Source organism: Odocoileus virginianus, chromosome 32 (assembly GCF_023699985.2).
Source record: "Odocoileus virginianus isolate 20LAN1187 ecotype Illinois chromosome 32, Ovbor_1.2, whole genome shotgun sequence".
NCBI lineage: Eukaryota > Metazoa > Chordata > Mammalia > Artiodactyla > Cervidae > Odocoileus > Odocoileus virginianus.
The window spans coordinates 1,921,400-1,943,298 of NC_069705.1; the positions used below are offsets into that span (position 1 = coordinate 1,921,400).

Here is a 21,899-nt window from a genome sequence, read left to right on the forward strand (position 1 = left end):
TTCATCACCCTAATTCTTGAAAAGCAAGAATGTCAGCATGCCAGCATTACTGCGTGTGGTGCTATTACTCTGTCTTATTGTCTAATGCATGGAGCAGGAAAAGAAAGGAATAAACTCTAAGGGAAAGTATCAAAAATAGAGATGGCAGAAAAGGTAGCATTTTGTCATCAAAGAAAATATCCATCTAAGAATGGTAAAGTGGGAAAATACATTACATTAGGAAAAGTTTTAAAATAAAAACAAACATTATAATCATATAGACTATTGTTTGTATATCTCCAAAAAAAAAAAAAGACCCAACTCTACTATTTAATGGCATAACACATCCAATCATGAGTTCTATTTCAAAACAATATATTGATACTAAAGGACACGGTGTGTGTTTTATCCTCTACTACTAGTTGGAAGAAAAACACAGGAAAATATAAAAAATAACCACATATGGTGGTTATACTGTGTCACATATTGGCACATATTTCCAATTAAATATGGTTAGGGACACAGTCTAAGGCTAAGTAGAATAAGGTTCACTGGTCCATGTGAGAGAATTAACACTAGAAACGTAATCATCTGATATTTAGAAGAACTGCCTATCAGAATCCTTTTAGCCATGGCTTCTGAAAGTATTCCTTTAAACATCACTATTTTGAGCGAATATCGGAGGGAAAATGCTCCCTCCAGTGCCACTGTCTCATAATCACAGAAGGCATGTGTGCCCAGTCATGTCCAACTCTGCGATCACATGGACTGCAGCCAGCCAGACTCCTCTGTCCACAGAATTTTCTAGGCAAGAATACTGGGGTGGGTTGCCATTTCCTTCTCCAGGAATTAACAGAAAATTTACCTCAAATACACATTTACTTTCAAAGCAAGATTATCAATGTATAAAACAAAATGCAAGCTCCACAATGACCTTATTAGAACAGTTAGCTTTCAATTTTTAACTCAAATTACATTATTTACCTTATCATTTATTCTATCATCTTTAAAGGTGCATCGATATTTTTCACTAGGTAGAGCCTGTAACTAAAACGCGATGTACACATTTCTCAGATAACTGGGTAAGAAAAATAGGGCAGGTGCTGCACTTCTTCATTAGTGCTAATTTAAGTATTTCTGCAAAGCTTTGTAATATTGTTGTGAGACAGAATTACTGCATTAAATAAAACTAAGTTCCACTGTAAATTAATAGCAGCAAATTAAATTTGCTATAAATCACACAGAAACTCATATCTAATGTTAGCAATTTAAAAATACTTCATGTCCAACCAAAGGAAAGTCCACAAGAAGATACAATGAGCAGTTACGTTACTATAATCCTTACTGAAATCGATGAGAAACCTCCCATAGCCCTTGCGTTGGTACTGGGGAAGAATCATTATACAGGAAACGTTGTATTTCTGCTGACAGTGCTTTTCCTGGTAAAGAAAACATAAGCCTAGTTTTAAAACAACAGGCTGGTAAGACTAACCACTAGTGTTAATTTTTAAGAAACAAAGATTAACAATCAAAACCACAGCCCTGGTCCTTTGGGATTAGCAATGCACATAAAGAAGAAAGTACCCCTCTGAGAGGGAGAGGACAGTGTTAAGTCCCTGGCATTCCCCACACAGCAACCATCCCATGGAGAAAAGCATAAATTGAAGTGACGCCACCCAACGCCGTCTACAACTCAAAACCAGTATGTCAACGCCTGAGATGAGCAGAGGAATCCAGCCCTGACCGATCTGCAAAGCCACGAGCGCTGCCGTAAGTGTGGCCCCAGAAGTGGGCCAGCTCATCACCGGCTTCCGAGCCCCTGCTTTGCCGCTGCGTACAGTGGGCATGAATACACCTTACAAATAAAGCGGTATATTTCACGTTACATTTGACTACTGAAACAGCCTACTAACAGCTAGGGCTTCTCACTTAACTATTTTTATGCAGTTAGATTTCATCATGGGCTTTCTTAAGTAAAACTGCATCTTTTATGTTGTCTGACAACAAAAGAAACTTTTTCTCTCTTCAAGAGAATGGAAAATTGAAGGAGAGAAAGTATCCTTTAATAAAAATGGCTTCTTAAAAATTATTACTTCTAGGTCTAACATTCAAGTTGGGAAGCGAAGATTTAAGCAGAGAAAGAGCTCAGGTAATGACCCTGTTTATGTCACAAGTCCTACCTATCATCACCACGGGAGCAGAAGCCATGGCAAAGCTTTCCCTCTGGGGTGCGAGTAGCAGCTCCACGTTCCCAGCAGAGAACAGTCTGCTGAGCGTTACTAGGCGCCTGCTGGCACCTGGCAAGTGTCTCAGGGGTCCTCCCGTTTCCCTCTCCAGAAAGCTACATGGCCCCCAGCAGGGGCTGCATCCTGTACTGCCTCCTAATGACAACGAGACTGTTTCATATTGCCACATGCATTCAAGACAGATTTCAGCTGTATACTTACTTTAGAAAAGTAGCCAACAAGGTGGCAGCCCTTGACATCATTCTGGGTTAGAACATAAAAAAGAAATGGCTCCACGTCATAATAGAGTGTTTTGTGGTCAAGAAACAACTTTGCCAAGAGACACAGGTTCTGACAATAAATGGTACTCACATTCCCATCAACCTAGAGGAAAAAACAGACAAAACAGTCAGCGCGGTGTCTCTTTAATTCTAGAATAACACGTGTCAGCAAAGAGCGCCTGTGAGTACCCACAGTGCAGCCCAGGAAAAGCTGGCAACTCTCAGAACACAATGGATCTGGAAGCTGTCTCTTGAAATGGCAGAGTACAGTGTCTCCTACTTTAAGACAACTAAATGCACAAAACACTGCACTTCAACAAAGCACAAAAAAAGGCTAGACAAGGAAGTGATGGCCATTTTCAAAATAGCATTTTGCTTTTATAAAAAGACTGACTACAGGAATCCTTCAGATGGCAAGCTGATCTGATGTATTTTTTAAAGTATGTAATTCAACAAAAGATCTAAATGTAACCTCTTCTAAAATACATCTGTTAAGCAAAACAAAGTAAAACAACAGTTTAACTTGTGCCAGCAGCCAGAAGCAATGTAATCTGACTGCCAAAATGAGGTTTCCCCCTAAATAAAGCTCCTTGAGGGATTATTATCTATTGTCAAAAGCAAGGAGCAGGTTCCCTTGGCGGCAACCTGGCAAGTGAGGTATTTCGTGGATTCTGGTTGGCCAGGAGCAGGAGCAGGAGGCTCTATGCTCCCAACACCCCTGCAGGGTGTGCTCTTTCATGAACACGCCAATGACTGCTTACATCAGACCCAAAGACACTGACATTTTAAGACTGCAGCTTCTGGAAACTCCATGGCGGTCCAGTGCTTAGGACTGTGTACTTTCACTGCTAAGAGTCTGGGGTTCAACCCCTGGTTGGGGAACTAAGATCCCAGAAGCCACAATGTGTGGTCAAAAAAACAAAAAAAGACTGCAACTTCTTTAGCAATTTAAGCAATTTATTGTACAAAACACCTTTTCCCTCCCTGAAAGGTCAAGAGCTCCTCTATTCCTCACCTAAAATAAAAGCTCTGGTAAGATTAAGAAAGTGAGAGATGGAGCAGATCCTGACAACCTGAAAGTCTATCATCATTGGAATTAACAGAACTGAGCACATGCAGGTACTCAATTAAGAGTTGGGCAATCAAACCACAGAACCGAGATCAAGAAATTAAAAACCACTATTAACAACACAGAATCACAGATGTAGCATAAGTCAAACAGTCATGATGAAGTCAGGAAATATTATTAGGATTTACTACAGCTATTACATATATACCTTTACACAATATTCCTTTAAATAGAGCAGTAGAAGTCTTTTAAGTGCCATGTTTCATAGAGTCTAAGACACAGTCTTATCACATCTATACAAAAGTAAAATCTGTTGGCATTAAAAAATCAAGTGGAGTCATATATATATATGTCTCACATAATTTGCAGTACTTTTACCTTCTGAGTGGAACATAAAATATGTTACAACTGATGTCTTTGATTCAATGAAATACAAAATAGTTTATTCAGAGATCAAATTTGTGAACTGGTACCACTTAGACTGACCTAATTCTGCTTCTCTCCTATAGAGCTGAACTACTGACTCCATAGTGAGTGAACAATAGTAAAACATTTCCAAAACAAATCAAGTTGTGCAATAGGATAAAGCACAGGGGGCACTGTATTTGAAACGGATAGGAAGACAACTACCAAACATCTTCTACTTTACCTCAAAAACAGAAATGTTATTCTTTCTATAAATCTCATTAGCAGGAGGATGGAACCATCCACACTTCTTCATGTGCTGCTGCAGAATAGTTCTACTTTTCATATATTTTAGACAGAATTCACAGAGATATAACTTAGGCAGCCTGTAAAAAAAATAATTACACAAACAAGAGGGCTTTATATTTTATAAGATTTTAAACTTTCACTCTTATTCTTTCTCATTACTATCCAGGTAAAAAGGTAAAGAACGTATCATTATCCCCATTAATCACATTTTTTAAAAACGAAACACAAAAATCAAAGATATAACTTATTTGGATAACAGGATCCAACTAATCAACAGCAAGAGGGCAGGGGTGGGAAATCAATTCACACAATCCCAGGATCTTCCTAGTAAACTGATCCTTGTCGTCTTTTAAAGTTACCCACCAGACAGCCTTGAAAATCTCACCTTCTACCCTCCTTGATAATCTCCAATAAGTAGAAAGCCAAGTCTACCTCTGGAACACACCAATAAGTGAAGATTTTGTTAAGCTGTATATTCTTTCTTCCTTTATTTTATTAGATCATCACTCATTAATTTCAGAAAATGAACATGCATTGAACACTATCATGCCCTGTGTTAGGTACACTAGGTACAGAGGCTGAGTATGATGGACATACAGTGGGGGTTGTGAAAGCAGATTTTGTGCATATTTTTAAGTATAAAATTATAATATGGAAAATGTTTTTTCAAGTTAGGACATGCTACACTACCTCCTTCCTTCTACTCTGAAATTCTGGCTTTCTCTCCAGTTAAATATGACATTAAATCCTGTAACTCAAAGGTCTATTTTCAATGACTGAAAAAAAATTTCTAGTTATTTCTTCATATATTTTGTTATATTTAAATAATAATTTATATTTATCCAATACACTTGCTATTTTGGTAGTGGATTAACAGGCCTCTCCCTTACAACGTCTCTGTGATCAGCAGCTAGGCAACAAAGTGACTGTGCATGCATGTGTGCTCGGTCAGGTCTGACTCTTTGCGACCTCATGGCCATAGGCCGCCAGGCTCTTCTGCCCACGGGGTTATCCTGGGAAGAATACTGGAGTGGGTTGCCATTTCCTCCTCCAGGGGATCTTCCCAACTCAGCAACCTAACCTGCATCTCCTGCAGGGCAGGCGGATTCTTTACCACTGAGCCACCTGGGAAGCCCTACTAAAGTGATTAGGTCAGTTCATAAAGCCACAGAAGGAACATAACCTAAACTAAAAACCAGTGGCTTCTGTAAGTATTTTAGCCTGGACTGAGAAGACTGCATAGCTCTCTATGATAAACACACACCCCATGCATCCTCAGCATAGAGGTTCCCCTGTATCCTGAACTGTGTCCAAAACTGGTAAGCATGCTAAGATCTGATACTAAAACAAAAACTGCATATACGAAAATACTGGATGATACAATGACAAGAAATATAATCCAAATATACCGTATCTTCTCTCATATAAAGAAGTACCGAGGCTGAAGGAAAAAAAAAAAAAAAAACCTCTGTTTATGTATTTTGGATATTAATCCCTTATTGATCATATCACTTGCAAGCATTTTCTCCCATTCAGTAGGTTGTCTTTTCATTTTGTCAATGGTTTCCTTTGCAGGACAAAAGTTTGTAAGTTTAATTAGGCTCCATTTGTTCACTTTTGCTTTAATTTCCTTTGCTTTAGGAAACAGATTTTAAAAAAAAAACCTGCTCCAATTTATATCAAAGAGTGTTCCAGCTGTATTTTCTTTTAGGAATTTTATGGTCTCAGGTCTTATCTTTAGGACTTTAAACCATCTATTTTTGACATGATTTAAGAAAACTGTCGAGTTTCATTGTTACATGTAACTGTCCAATTGTCCCAATACCATTTACTGAAGAATCTGACTTTTCCCCACTGTACATTCTTGCTTTGTCCATCACAGACTGACCATAAGTGCTGGGTTTATTTCTGGGCTCTCTATTCTGTTTCATTGATCTCCGTGTGTGCGTTTGTGCCAGGACCATACTGTTTTGATTACTGTAGCTTTGTAAGATAGTCTAAGTCAACCCTCCAGCTCTGTTTTACTTTCTCAGGATTGCTTTGGTCATTTGGGGTCTTTTGTGTTTCTTACAAATTTTAAAATTTTTGTTTCAGTTCTATGAAAAATGCCCTGAGTAATTTGATAGGAAATTCACTGAATGAGTAGACTGCTTTGCATGGTATCATCATTTTTAACAATAACTTTTCCAATCTATAAACATATCTTTCAATTTGTCTATGTCATCTTCAATTTCTTTCATCAATGTCTTACAGTTTTCTGAGTACAGATCTTTTACCTCCTTAGGCAGGTTTATTACCAGGTATTCTATTCTTTTTGATGCAATGGTAAATGAGACTACTTCCTTAATTTCTCTTTCTGATAGTTCACTGTCAGTGTATAGAAATCCAACAGATTTCTGCATATTAATTTTGTACCTTGCCAACTTTACCAAATCAGTGAGCTCCAAACGTTTTTTGTGGCTTGTTTAGGATCTTTCTATGTATAGTATCACGTTATCTGCAAACAGTGACAATTTTACTTTTTCCTTTCCAATCTGGATTCTGTATCTCTTTTTCTTGTCTGACTGTGATAGCTAGGACTTCCAACACTATGTTGAATAAAAGTGGTCTTGTTCCTTGTCTAGTTCCTGATCTGAGAGGAAATGCTTTCAGCTTTCCACAACTGAGTATGCAATTAGCTTTGGCCTATCATACATGCCTTTATTATGGGTGTTCTCTCTATGCTCACTTTCTGCAGAGTTTTTATCATAAATGAATGCTGAATCTTGTTAAAAGCTTTTTGTGCATCTACTGAGGTCACACTATTTTTATCCTTCAACTTGTTAATTCTGTTCTTCAAGGTGTTGTACCACACTGATTGATTTGCAGATATTGAAGAATCTTTGAATTCCTGTGATAAATCTCACTTTATTACTATTTATAATCATTGCTTATGATCATTTTAATACATTGTTGCATTTGGTTTGCTAGTATTTTGTTAAGGATTTCTGTATCTATGTTTATCAGTGATATTGGCCTATAATTTTCTTTTCTTGTGGTATCTTTATTTTGTTTTGGTATCAAGGTGATGCTTGCCTCATAGAATGAGTTTGGGAGCACTATTTCCTCTGCTGTTTTTTGGAATAGTTTGAGAAAGACAGGTACTACCCTTTCACTAAATGTTTGATAGAATTCACCTATAAAGCCATCTGGTCTTGGAGCTTTTGTTTATTGATAGTTGTTCTATTACTGATTCCATTTCATTACTGGTAATTGGTCTTTTCACATCTTCTATTTCTTCCTGCTTCAGCCTTGGAAGATTGTTCATTTCTAGGAACTTTTCCATTTCCTCTGGATTGTCCATTTGATTGACATACAGCTGTTTGTCATAGTCTCTTATGATCCTTTGTATTTTAAAAGCCTCTGACTTTATTAAAACTAAGCCTACTGGGATGACACTGTTAGTCTAATGGGAATCATTCCATAAAACTCTAGAAAAGCGCAAATATTTCTTCTAGCTGCAGTTCTCTCATTGAAAAAATATATCAAATAGGAAAAACATCAGATCACAGGAAATGAAGTGCAGTTATTGAACTCAGGAACACTCCCTGACCTAAACACTGCTGAGTGCTGCTCCTGCCATCTTCTCTCTGAGAGAACCTCGGCCCTGACTGTCAAGGAGGGGTATGGTCACTCTGACTAGCTGCATCATGGGGGTATAGCCCCCACACTTGACATTTATTTTAAAGTCACCCATAATATGGATACCACAATCTGTGAAGTCAGGATTGGGCTGCAGTTGTATTGGTTCCCTTACTTCTAGGATAATGCAGATACTCATCCTATTGTGGCTTTTGGACATTGCCCAAGATAGCAGCAGTTTGTGTGGCTTTTGTAATAGGTCAATAGTAAAATTTTAACACACTAGAAATTACACCAAATACACCTTAAGTCAAAGATTATGGTACAAGCCGCCTGAGATCAATCTAGATATCAATGCTATATGGAGTAGTCATGTACAGTGGTTAAAAGTTTTAGCTATATGTTAAGAGAAAAGTGGGATTAAATCCTGGTTCTACCACTTATAAACTGTACAGTCTTGAATATATTTGCTGGGCCCTGGCCTGTAAAAACAAAGATAGCAATATCCACCTCACAAAATTATTCCAGAGATGTTTAGTCACTGAGTAAGCTCAGTGAATGGTAACTATGGCTATTATTTATGATTAATACTATATTTTTATTCTCCTTTCATTCATTTTATTTCATCATTTAACGGTCATTCAAAGACTTTGAGGATGCTGTTCCTTAGTAACTGGGGTTGTACATAATCTAAGCATCAAGTCAAGTCAGGAACAGGGTCAAAAGGTAGAGTAAGGTTCCCAAACTATTCAAATATGTGAGAATCTGCCTTTTTAGGATCTTATCTTAATATGAACTTGTAGCAAAGAGGTTATTAAGAAGCTAAGGCTCTAAACAGCTCAGGAGTAGAGAACATTCCATCTTGCCTTTGGCCTATTTATGTCATGTTTTTAAAGGCAGAGTAGGGCCCTCTAAGGACCCATCTGCCATGTGTGTGCATCACAGCACCCTGCAGGGGAAATCTCAGGTTAAAACCTCTGGTTTATATTCTTCAACGTCTGAGGCTTAATCATACTGCTCCAAATGAAGCTGCTCATTGCTGTTGTTTCATTTTATTTTGTTTTTTAAAAATCATGGATGCAAGACTGCTTAACATATACCACACACACAAATATCTGAATATTAAAGGAGATAGTATGTAATCCTACTTCCCAAATAATTTTTCCTCTTACGATCTTTTCTTCTTTGTTTTTGCTCCAACTGTCCTACTTTGCATGCTTTAGGATTTGGAAATTTTTTAAAGTATTTAGAACTTTTATTAATAAGAAAATAATTCAGAAGTAATTTAGCAGAGAATAATAGTCATCAACAAAGTAAAAATATAGGTTTATTATTTAGAAAACATGTGATCTCTAAACATTATAGTCAACTCAAGTTTAAAGAACTCAGAAGTGAAACAAGTCTAAACTCAATAAAATGTGGTTTTCTGAAAATGTAATTAAGAAAATTATGAATATAAAGATAGAAAAAATAATTACTAAAAAACTTATAAATTACACAATATTATCTGCTATTTTCAGGGAACCCTTCACAATGGTGACTAAAGAAAAGTACAGAAAGTGTCTAAAATTCTACTCAGATGAGTTTTATAGTTTTTCTTCTACTGCCACTTTCTATTACAATTCCTATTATACTTCTTAGGCTATTTATTTTTCTGCTGGCAATGTTTGTTCATTCTTTCACTGGTAACTAACTCCCTCAAACTTGATTAAGAAGTCAAATTCTAGGGACAAATTCATCAGAGCAAAATGCAACATTTTTAATCAGACTTAAATATCTTAAAATTGACAGCTTCATTCTCATCTTCTGTCTCCACTCCTGACTAAATGAGCTCCTCTCCTCCTCCTGCCCTTGAGGAGAAGAGAGGAGGTGCCCGTGGTTCCACTCTCTACATGACAACCGCCAGAACAGGTGACACAGACGCTGAACAAGCTTTCTGTTCCAGGCGGGGCACTTTTGTGATCTGCACAGCTGGTAAAGAGCTCACTTAAACATGGAAATAATTCATTTTAAACCTAATGATGAAATTAATTCTTCAACTTTGCTGTTCTTGATTATACAATATCCTGGCTATCCATAACTCATGAGGAAGACATTGCATTGACTACCTGTGTTCTGTAGGTAGTTGAGGAATTTCCTTCTCTCTTTTAACATATATACATAATATATAATTTAATGTTTGTAACCAACTCAGATTTATTCTTCCATGAAATAAACAGAATATTTTCTTAAAGGTCTAACACAGAGTTTGGAGGTAACTGATCCTACAATAAATGGCTCTCAGCTGCTGTGTTTCATAAGCTTGTATGTTAGTTTCCTGGGGTTTTGCTTTCTCCCTCTCTCTCTGTGTCACTGAGGTCTGAGTCTCACTCCTACTTTCCTAATTCGCTTAGATTTGTAAACCAGATTAAAGAATTAATGACTGCTGTACTTCAAATGCTAAGCCAGTGTTTAATTTTTTGACTAAATCTTATTTTTCAACTCTTTTTCATTTCAACCCTAAAAGAAAAAAAAAAACTGACATTATTGAGCACTCACAATTTTTAAGTGGTTTACATAATTCTACTCACTTAATGTTCACAATAAACCTCCTGAGGTCAGAACTATTATTATCCCTGTTTTAGAGATGAGGAAACTGAAGCACCAAGTAGCTGGGTAATTTCTAAGGTTACGTAGCTTATAAACGTCAGAGTTGAGTCAGGAAACGAATCTGGCTTCCCTAAGCTCACTGCCTTATCCCAAAAAGCTGGTGAGTGATCCATTTTTATATCTAGAAACCCAAGTCATTTATATATAATTTTATACCATTTGGCTAATTATTCCTGGGAAAACAAATAATTTACTAAGTTTGTTAAATTATAAAGATTTAAATAAAAGGCTACTCAGTGAAACTTTATTTATTAGTTAAATATAAGAATTTCTCTTTAAAAAAAGCTTTTGCTGTGAGATATGAAGGTCAATTTCTCATAAAGAAAAAATGTTCCCCTTTCATTCTGACCATGTGTCAGGTTTCCGATCTTAAATAATAGTTTCTGGATAGGTTACAGAAAAGAAAATCTATTACAAAGCCAACTGAGACTAAGAGGCTGTCGAAGTATGCTGCTGTCACGGACACTTAAAACCTACCGGTTTTCTTCAATGTAAAGATAGGAACTGGACTACAACAATGTCTCCAAGACCCCTTCTAGTGCTGGAGGTCTAGGAATCTAAGAGCAAAGGTAAATGGCCTCTCAAAACGTACCTTGAGTATTCTTGAGGATATGGAGAGGAGTACCAAGTATGAATTTCATACTTCCCAAACTCGATAACAGAGGGACAGCGGACTTGTGGATCAGGAGGTCCAGTCACTCCAACTTTCTGTGCAGCGAGAAAACACATTGATTATATAAGTTAGCTACATTAAAAACACTAAGATAGGTAACAAACAAAACAAAAAACCATCTGAATTGAAGTGTCATGTTCTCAGGATTCCACAAGGAATTGGAAAAGTCAGGAACAAGCTAACGAGTTTTGAAATAAACTTATTCTTTAAAAGGAGCATCCAAATGAAAAATAAATATGCTAATATATCTCCTAGAACCAAATGCAGTTGGTGACACTGCAGCTTCCCTATTTAATAATACTGTGAATATCCTCAACTCCACTCCTTCCTTAATGACTCAGTAGTTAAAGAGACACCGCCAGCAGTGGGGATTCGGAGTCAGGGGTGGGGAGGCGGGCCTGCTGCCCACAGGCTGAGATCAGACACACAGCACCCTAATGTCATGAACAGCCAACGACCTACTCAACACGGGAGCACGCAGAGGAAGGAATCGTCCTCCAGTCCGCAGAAGCAGGTGCTGAGAACAATGTGAAAAGAGTATACCAAAACAAGTAAGTAAGTCTTCAGTGTGTTTTACACTTCTCCTAAAATCTCCTTCCTAGTAGCTTTTCACGGGGAATTCGATTTGCCCTGCGCCCAATGTAACAAGAGTCCTATAGGCACACAGGCACACCTCAGACATACTGCGGATTCGGCTCCAGACCACAGAACAAAGTAAGAATCACAATAAAGCACGTCACACAAATTTCTGGTCTCCTAGTACATATACAAATTATGTTTACACTCTATTAAGTTTGCAATGGCATTATGTCTTAAAAAAAACATGCTTACTTAAAAAATATTTTATTGCCGAAAAATGCCAACCATTATTTGAGTCTTCAGTAAGTCCCATAAGAGATCACCAGAACAAATACAATAATAATGAAAAAGTTTAAAACATTGCAAAAATTACCAAAATGTGATACAGAGACATGAAATTAACAAATAAATGTTCTTAGAAAAATGGTGCCGATATACCTGCTCAACTTGGAGTTGCCACAAATTCCAATTTGTAAAAAACATTATCTGTGAATCACAATAAAGCAAAGAGCAATAAAAGAAGGTATGTCCCCATGTGTGTTGTATATATAACATATAACACATAACCATGTATAATTATCGTGGATATTCTATAAACAGGAATTAATGCTTTTAAAAAAGGAGCTAGAATTCAGCCTAATCAAACACAAGTATTAATAACTCTTAAAAGGAACAACCAAAATTATTCTTCACCTTTATGCTTTAAAAAGCACTGAGAGATTACTAAAAGTCCCTTGCTGGAGCTCATGACACACACACACCCTCCTCCCCACCACTTCTAACAAATCTAAAAAGATATAGTATCAAATTTATATTCTTTATATAAATTTATTTAAGGAAAAAGCCTCGTCACCATAACTCATTTGAGAACTCTCTCTGGCCTTACTAACCATTCCCTTTTATAAAAGGCCAAGGGACTTATCTCAGGTTTCATGTTGGAACATAGCCAGGTGAAACTTCACCTCATCCTTAACACACCTCAAAACAAAAGACAAACATCTAAGAGTTGGATAAACTGTGTTATGACACCAAGGAGCACTGAGGCTCTTTAAAGAGCAAAAATCAAAAAGAAAAACACAAGACAGGGTTAGAGTAAGATTTCTTTTTCATTTCTCAAAAGCCAAACAGAGCTCTGCAAAAGGTTTTAAACACTGTTCTTTAAATTACATTCCAGAATCACGTACTGTAACTCATAAAGTAGCATCTTTTAGCCTATCTTCACAGATCCAAATAACAAGGACAGTAATACGGAAAATATCAGAGTAACCAGTCAGAAACCAAATCTAGCCTGCTGAGCCAAGATCACACAGGATGCACATGGGGCGAGACCACGCACCTGCTGCGACATCACCTGCTGCTGGAGAGCCTTCCCGTCCGCGGCCTGGCGCTCCTCCAGGCGGATGCCGGACGTGAAGGTGGACACCCAGCTCCAGTAGAGCTGTTTGCACATGGCCGCCACTAAGGCACGGCAGGCCTCCCTGCCTCCAGGGCCCCCGCCCTCCGCACCAGGAAACGCGCCGGCCACCCTCCAGCTCCCTTGTGAAAGAAGCCTCTGAGCCAGTGAGCAGAAGTAACAAAGGCTGTGCAGTCAGGAAGGAACAGGTGCCTCCAACCACCCGTTAACCCAGTCCTTGCCAAGATCAAACCGCCAAGTCTGAATTGCAAGCTTATCTTTGATTTCATGTTTAAATTTCAGCCAAAATGTCATTAAATATGCAACTTTCCAAAGCAGCGGGTATTTAACAAATCAAGAGCACATGATTTTTTTTTAAAGCTTTTAACTCAGGTGTGCCACTCTGTGCCTTCCTTCTCATTTGAATATGTCAAAACGGTTAAAGCAAAACATATATTCTGGGCCAGAATGGACTTTCTAATTTAAGAAAATAAGGGAGGGGGCACTGAATGCACTAGTAATCGGGTTAAATCAAAAGGTAACTTTAAATATGCCTATTCTAAATAATGAAACTTTTATTACCAGTACTTCTGGAGTAAAGATTGTTACTTTTCTACAAAAAACTCCACTTCCATCCAATAGAGAGAGACCACTCTTGTATACAGAGACCCCCAGTCTAGATCTGGTACAAAATGAAAATTACAGTGGAAGCAGATACAGCCCTGCCCCCTCCCCCGTTAGACGTTACTTTTCCATTCCCTGTGGCAATGACATTTTCAGGTGGGAGTGGAAGGTAGGCGTCCCCTCAGTATCAGCACGAGAATGTGCAATGGTGGGAGAAGACATGTCTTTCCAACACTGGAACATCTCCCATGAAAACTTTAATAAAAACAATCCTGTTCCTTGAAGATTAGAAGTTACCTGATGAAAGAGGCGTGTAAGAACGAGGTCACATGCTACGAAGTGGAGAGAGCATGAGCTGGGAAGAAAGAGCCTCAGCATGTGTGGCACCCTCCGGTGCAGACCCCGCATCTCGCACTGGCATCCCCTTCATTCCCCACAATCCAGGCCTCAAAGCAGGAAACACATGCCCACTTCACAGACGGGGAGGGGCGTGGGGGTGGGAAACCAGGCTCAGAGAAACCAAGAGGCAGAGAAGGACAGCACAGAACAGCAAGAGTGAAGCCCAAACAGGAACCAACCAACCAGGTACAAGGTGAGACGGAACGGATGGGGAGCCCTCAGCTAATTCATTTCTGAATTCCAACTAGAACTTTAGCTTTCCAAAGTACACATCCACAGCCTCTTATCCAAAACACTTGGGAGTAGAATGTGCTTTGGAATGGTGAACTTTTCTCATTAGAAAAGTATTACAGTACATATATGTATTTTAAATCAACAGCCTCAGTAGGGTTTGGGATAACACTCCATAATCAGATACCCTAATATTTCTTCAGCAAAGCATATGAACATTCATATTAAATAGGATAACTAAAGAATATATTGGGCTTCCCTGGTAGTTCAGATGGTAAAGAATCTGTCTGCGATGCAGGAGACCCAAGTTTGATCCCTGGGCCAGGAAGATCCCCTGGAGAAGGGAATGGCAACCCACTCCCATATTGTTGCCTGGAGAATTTCATGGACAGACCATGGGGTCACAAAGAGTCAAGACACGACTGAGCAACTAACACAATGAAGAATATATATATATGTATATGTGTGTGCGTGTATATATATATAGTCCCAAATCAGTTCAGATTATGTTTTGCCAAACAACTGAATCAGGATAAGATCTTACAATATAATGACTTATAATCTGTTTTCATTCTCTAAAGAAGATATATATACAGATGGGCAATATGCACATAAAAAGATGTTCCACATCCCTAGTTATCAAGAAAATGCAGTTGTAAATCACACCCATTCACACCCATTAGGACAGCTACTAGAAAATAAATAAATAAATAAACCCCCAGAAAATACCAAGTGTCAGCGAGCGCGTGGCCTTTGTGTATCTCCTGGACTGTACCAAGCACAAGCCCCTGCCCCCAGCCTGCACTGCGATTCCAATGCTCAGCTGTTCACTCCCTCACCTGCAATGAGATTCCAATACTCGGCTGTTCACTCCCTCACCTTGTTCAGCCTTCTGCTACACGGTGGACAGTCCCTAACCCAACAATTCAAAACTGCACAAATCCATCCCACCCCTCAGAGTTCTCTGACCCCAACCCCTGCTTTTTCCCCATAATGTTACCACATGATACAGTATTTACTTTAACCCATCCCCACTGCTAAACTGTTAGCTCCTGAGAATAAGAATTTTTTTAAAAAAGTCTGCTTTGGTCCCGGTTGTATCTCCAGTGTCTAATGGTACACATAGTGACATTTACTGTTAAATGAACATTATCTATGTTACAGCTTCAGCTCTTACCCATGCAGTTTCAGCTGGCATCTGTGTGCTGATAACCGGCAAACCTGCCTGGAAGCCCTCCTGATCTCCACAGCCATACACACGACAGTCTAGACTTCGCACAAGCCCCCAATTCGTGTAACCACGATCGGGAAGACCATCCAAAAAAGCTCCCCTTCCCACATTTACCATCATCATCTACTCAAAAAAGAACACTAGGAACTATGTGGTTCTGTCCTTTCGTTTAACCTCGACTCAACCCAGCACTCTAGGGTTCCCATCCTATCCTAAATCCACCGCACAACCTCTGCCTACTGGGCCCCCTCCACCTTATCCAGGCCCTGGTCCCCTCTCACTGACCACGTGAGCACCAGACTGGCAGGGCTTCTTCAACCCACTTCACACGGCATCACCAGAACCAGGTTTCCAAATGCAAATACAGCCATGCCGTCCTCTTTAAAATAAACTCTTCAGGAGCTCCTCAAGAGCTATTCAACTACTTTAGAGAACCACCACAACTAGAAAACAAAGTACAGACTGCTTAACATGGACCACAGGATCTTCATGACCTGGTCTTCTGGTCTGTATTCACCTTTTCAACCTCATCTCTTAACTGAACGCCAACCGAAGAAATTACACACAGCTCCAAGTGTTCAGTAACCTTTCTCACACCCAAAACTATTCCACGAGAAATGCCCTCCTCTCATCCAGTAGCTACTTCTCATTCATTCTCTGAACACCCTAGTCAAATACCACCTGCTCCCTGAAGACCACACAAACAGCCCTAGGCAGATGTCTTGCTGTCATTCTCCTGCATCTTAAGCACATTTAACACAGACTAGCAGTCAAGGATTAAAGATCTGGAGTCACACGGCCTGGGTTCAAATGCTGATTCTGACACTGAATAACTATGTAATTCCAGGTATGATAATCCTTCAAAGGCTTCAATTCTTCATATGTTTGAAACGGGAGCAAGTAACAACAAGATTTTATTAAATGCAAAAATTGATACACAATGCTGAATGTAGTGAACCTAGAACACAATAAAAGACTTCCTATTACTAACCACAAGCCTTCAACTATTGGTTTATAAATGTCTTATCACCTGGAGGGCAGAGACACATTTCCTATGTATCTGTGGGTTTCTAGCACCCACCACTAAGACACTAGCAGAGACTGGCATTGATTTAGTCCTCACTTCATGAGGGACACACCAAGTGCTTTGCAAATACCAATTCATTCAATCCTTTCAACAAACCTATTAAGTAACTTAGTTGACAAAGGTCACTCAGCAGAGACAGGATTTGAACGTGGGCAGCTTCTCTCTAATACCTAGGCTCTTAACCACTACCTTAGTGAATATTCAATAAAATTTTGCTCAACTGTCAAGTCCAGCAGGATGGTTCCCACTAAAGGGCAGCGAGAAGAAGGGCCAGTCCGCCATCAACGAGGTGGAGACGGGAGAACACACCATGGACACGCACGAGTGCAGCCCTGGAGCGGACTTCAAGAGGCGTGCCCTCGGGGCACTCAAACAAACCGGAAATCCGCCGCGAGGGGGCGGGGACTCCAGACGTGCGCCCCGACACCAGGTTCACGGCGCTGCTGGGCCAGGGGAGTAAGGAGTGTCCCACGCTGGATCCGAGTGGCGCTGTCCAGAAGGTGAGGCTTCACCAAACAAGCGCCATATACTGGCTACCTGCGTTACCTGCCCACCACTGTCAAAAGATCTACAGACAGTTATGTGGGTAAGAACTAACCGCTTAGAGTGAGAAGCGCGTTCCATCTTGATTTTCCTATTGGAGTTGTAGCTAATAGGCGTGCATATCTTCGAGCAGTTTCAAATTACAAGACCACCTAGAGAGCATTTTCTGATACTATGCCTGGGCCCTTCTCCCCAGTCCCTGGAGTTCATCAATATCTGAACAGGGCCTAGGCAGGGTAAGGTGGTTTTAAAGTACATTCTGGCTTGAGAACGACTATTTATGTAGTTAGGACACTGAGGGTAAAATGTCAATGCTTTTACATACATTTTGGTAATTCTAAGATATATATTTTCCAAGGAAAAAAATAATTAAATAGGGATAAAAACTCTCAGAGTGAAGAGACTTGCTAAACCTAGTTTATTTCATTTCTAATTAACTGCTAAATTCTTTATGCAAAAAAATCATTTCAAAAATGCTATTAACTTTCTAGAAACACACACACACACAACCAAATCCTTCAAAATTAGAAAGCACTAAAATTACTAAGGAAATATAACGCACTGTTTGGTGATATTTTATGAAAAAAATCATTCTATATATTTCGAGGAGGCTATCATGCTCTTCAATGCTCTTGAATACAAATGCTTCTTTTCAGTGATGAATCTTCTAAGAAAAACCATTCCTTCCAAGTTCACAAAATCATTGTTGAAAGATAATTCCAAACAAAATCCTATACTACCAATTTCTTATGTTCCTGTTTTGTTTTAAGAGGTGGCTCTTTTTTATGGAAGTGTTCACTGAATAGCTACTAACGATGGAACATGGTACCAGGCAAACTATACCTGTCTCTTGAAAACTAAAAAAAAAAAAAAAAAGCAAAACCAATTAATAAATGACCCTTTTTGAAGGGGGGGTGAAAAAAAGAAACCTTGTGAAATATTTCAATAATGTCTGACTTAATTAGGTAATATACCACACAAAATTTAATTGCTCAAGATCATCACTATAAGCTATCACTATTGGGGGCTGCTTTTGTGACTGGTTAAAGCTCTATAAGAATCAAACTATGTCGTACTTACAGCCCCTGCACCTAGCTATTTCTAGAACAGGGTCGGTACTTAAAATATGATGAGCTATTGACTGGATGGATTGCCGTCTAAGACGCTGTAATAAAATCTTCCTTCAAAGTTTGTGGAACAAGGGTTGAAGCAGTTTCTACGACAGCATATCTAGGCTCTCCAAAATGACTCTGTATGTTATGTTCATGAATGCTGTTATTATTTAAAGACATCATCTAATCTAATCAATAGTGAGTCCCCCCACTGCTTCAACCCGCTTCCTCTACGACATTAGGTCAGAGAGCCTGGAGCTGTTCTTGACTTCCCCTTACTCCTTTAAACTACACATCATATCTACCGAGTTGCGCTGACTTCATCTCTGAAAAGGATTCTACATTCATCTACTTCTCTCCCATTTCCACTGCCACCTCTCCAGTCTAAGTCACCATCTTCTTCCTTCTCAATCACTCAAACAGCCTCTAAATTTGTTTCCCTGCTTCTACTCTTGGCTTGGAATATGAAGAATTTCAATCCATTCATATAGTGGCTAAAAAAAGAAAATTTAATTCATATTTGTTCTATTTCCTTGCTAAAATCATTCAATGATTAAAGAAGATGTGGTGCATACATACAATGGAATACTACTCAGCCATAAAAAAGAATTATCATGACATCATTATTTGTAGAATCTAAAAAGAAAAAGAGACACAAATAAATTTATTTAAAAACCAGAAATAAGACACAAACACAGAAAACAAGCTAATGGTTACCAAAGGGGAAAGGGACAGATACATGCTACTATATGCAAAAGAGATGAACAACAAAGATACACTGTATAGCACAGGGAACGACAGTCAATATCTTACAATAAATCACAATGGGAAAAAATCTTTTTAAATCATTCAATGACTTCCCACTACAATTGCAATAAAAACGCCAATCCTAACTTATCCCTTGTTTTCTCTCTCCAGCTTCATCTTCTGTGACTTTTACTCACTGTACTCTGGTTGGCCTGGCCTTCTTTCATTTCCTCAAATGCACCAAGTTCTTTTATGCCTCCAGACGTGCACAGGCATGTTCCCTATGTCTGGAACATTCTTCTCAGTAGCTCTTTGCCTTGCTGACTTTCTAGCCATCTTTTAAGTCCCCGTGTGAATTACACTGCCTAGGAACCCAGAAACTGGCACAGGAAGTGTCTACTATCCCCTCTCACCACATTCTTACTCTCTGCCCATTAGCTGTCAGCTTGCAACAACAGACTTATCTGTACAATTGTTTACTATTTGCTGAGACTGAACATTTCATGAAGGCAGAGTCTATGACTGTTTGTCTACCCTACAGCTCTAGTTCCATGCCAGGCACGTGAGTTCTAAATGAATGGACTTCATGGAGAAACACCATCATCAGAATTTTAGTGCACTGCGCGGTAGTGTACTGAAATTATTTTCGTAGTGTGCTTCTGAAAATAAGCACAGGTTAGGAATCACAAGCCCAGCTGCCCATTTCCTTGGTGCCAGATACATATACAAACAATCACAGTTTAATAAAACACTGGAAGAAACATACCGTCTCCAGTGGCCTCAGCAGGGCTCAGCGCCCTTTTAACTCTCCCCAGTCATCTTTCTCTTCATACCTGTTATTACAACTTCTGGCTCATTTCACCCAACAAAAAATTTCATTTATCCACTCATTAAACAAATATTTACTGAGCCTTTACTATATTCCAAATACTCAGTATAAAGCAGTGACCAAAAAGAAAGTGCCTGATCTCAAGGTACTGACATTCTAGAAATTAATATTTACATTTATAAGTAAGTGGTAAATACCTTGTAGGACAAGCAAGCAGGTAGGGAGACAAAGAGTGACACAGTGTGGACAAATGTATGCTGTTTCAGTTTGGGATTTAGGAAGAGCCTCTCTAATACAAGACAGAAGCAGAGACCTAAACAGAGTGAGCAGTGAACAGACTCGCTCTCTGGACCAGAGGACGGGCCATGCAGACCAGGGGCAGGAAGTGCCAAGGCTCTGAGGTGGAAGTGCGCCTGGGGCATCTGTGGAAGGGAGAGGCGGCCTGTGGCTGGTGAGGTGTGAACAGGGCAGAGTGGGGGGACAGGGCCCGAGAGGCAGGGAGGCACACGGTCACAGCGCGTCTCTTTAGACAGTCTCGGCAGGACTGAATGGCACTAGAGGCTTTCTGAGCAGAGGAGTGGAAAGTCTGAAAACATTTACTCCAGCCCCCGCATAAAGAACACAGCTCAGACACTGGTAAGCAGCAGGAGTGGAAGCAAGTGCATGAGTATGGAGACATCACAGCTGCCCAGAGAAGAGGAAGCAGCGCAGGTGAGGAAGGTGGGTGGGGAAAGCAGCTGTCATGTTTTGAGACATTCTGGGGTAGGACCAGTAGGATTTGCCAATGAACCAAATATGTACAGGGTATGAGACAGAAAAAAGCAAGGATGAAACTTCTTTGGGCCTGAGAAAGTAAAAGGACATAACTACCACTGATGCCCATTCTCCACTAAAAGGAACCAGGGATTCTCAGAGAAATGGCTGAATCCACAGCATGAACAACAGGAGTCTAGGATATACTGCTGTGGCTAAAAGCAGATACGAATATGTGCTATACAAACATTCAATCATTTCACTGTATACTTATAACTTTTTTACAGTTAATAAAATTGAGGTCAGTTATACCTCAACTTCGGAGAAGACAATGGCGCCCCACTCCAGTACTCTTGCCTGGAAAATCCCATGGACTGAGGAGCCTGGTAGGCTGTGGTCCATGGGGTCACTAAGAGTCGGACACGACTGAGTGACTTCCCTTTCACTTTTCACTTTCATTCATTGGAGAAGGAAATGGCAACCCACTCCAGTGTTCGTGCCTGGAGAATCCCACGGATTCTCAGGAGCCTGATGGGCTGCCATCTATGGGGTCGCAGAGTTGGACACGACTGAAGTGACTTAGCAGCAGTAGCAGCAGCATAACTTTAAAAATCACCAAATAAATAGAATAAATTGGACAAAGTCACACACACACACACACACACACACACACACACACACAAGCTCTCCCTGCACAAATATGGAACAACCTGAGCATCTAAATAAATACCAATAACAACAAATGATAACACAACACATAAAATACAAATCTGTAAGTCATAGACGGATGGATGGAAGGATGGATAGACAGAAAAAAGGAAAAGCTCTTCCTTATATTAGTATGCCAATTAAAAAACACACGATGGAATCAGAAAATCATCTAATTCCATTGAAAGCAACCAACAAAGTCTAGTGGGTAAAATCTGATGAGAAACAGTACATATTTAAATAAAGTGTATTCCCAAAAATTACTTAATTACAGAGGGCACATGATTTCACAGATGAGAAACATGGCACAATATCACTGTAACCAAGTGATCAAAGGACAAGTCACCACTGTGGATGTTCTACAAAATAAATGACCTGCACTCATCAGAAATGTCAAGGGCATGAAAAATAAAGACTGAGAAACTGTTCCAGGGTAAAGGAGAATAAGGAGA

At 39.4% G+C, this 21,899-nt stretch overlaps 1 protein-coding gene across 1 annotated transcript in view; it reads right to left on the reverse strand.

Annotated features, from left to right (window-relative positions):
• Window positions 1–21,899, reverse strand: part of KAT6A (lysine acetyltransferase 6A) — a 102,890-nt gene that overhangs the window by 13,867 nt on the left and 67,124 nt on the right. Inside the window, exons 9-12 of the mRNA XM_070459736.1 lie at window positions 11,131–11,246; window positions 4,204–4,345; window positions 2,427–2,588; window positions 1,325–1,418 (exon numbers count right to left, since the gene is read on the reverse strand). Of these exons, the coding sequence (XP_070315837.1) occupies window positions 1,325–1,418; window positions 2,427–2,588; window positions 4,204–4,345; window positions 11,131–11,246 (514 nt within the window). The remainder of the gene's footprint in view (window positions 1–1,324; window positions 1,419–2,426; window positions 2,589–4,203; window positions 4,346–11,130; window positions 11,247–21,899) is intronic.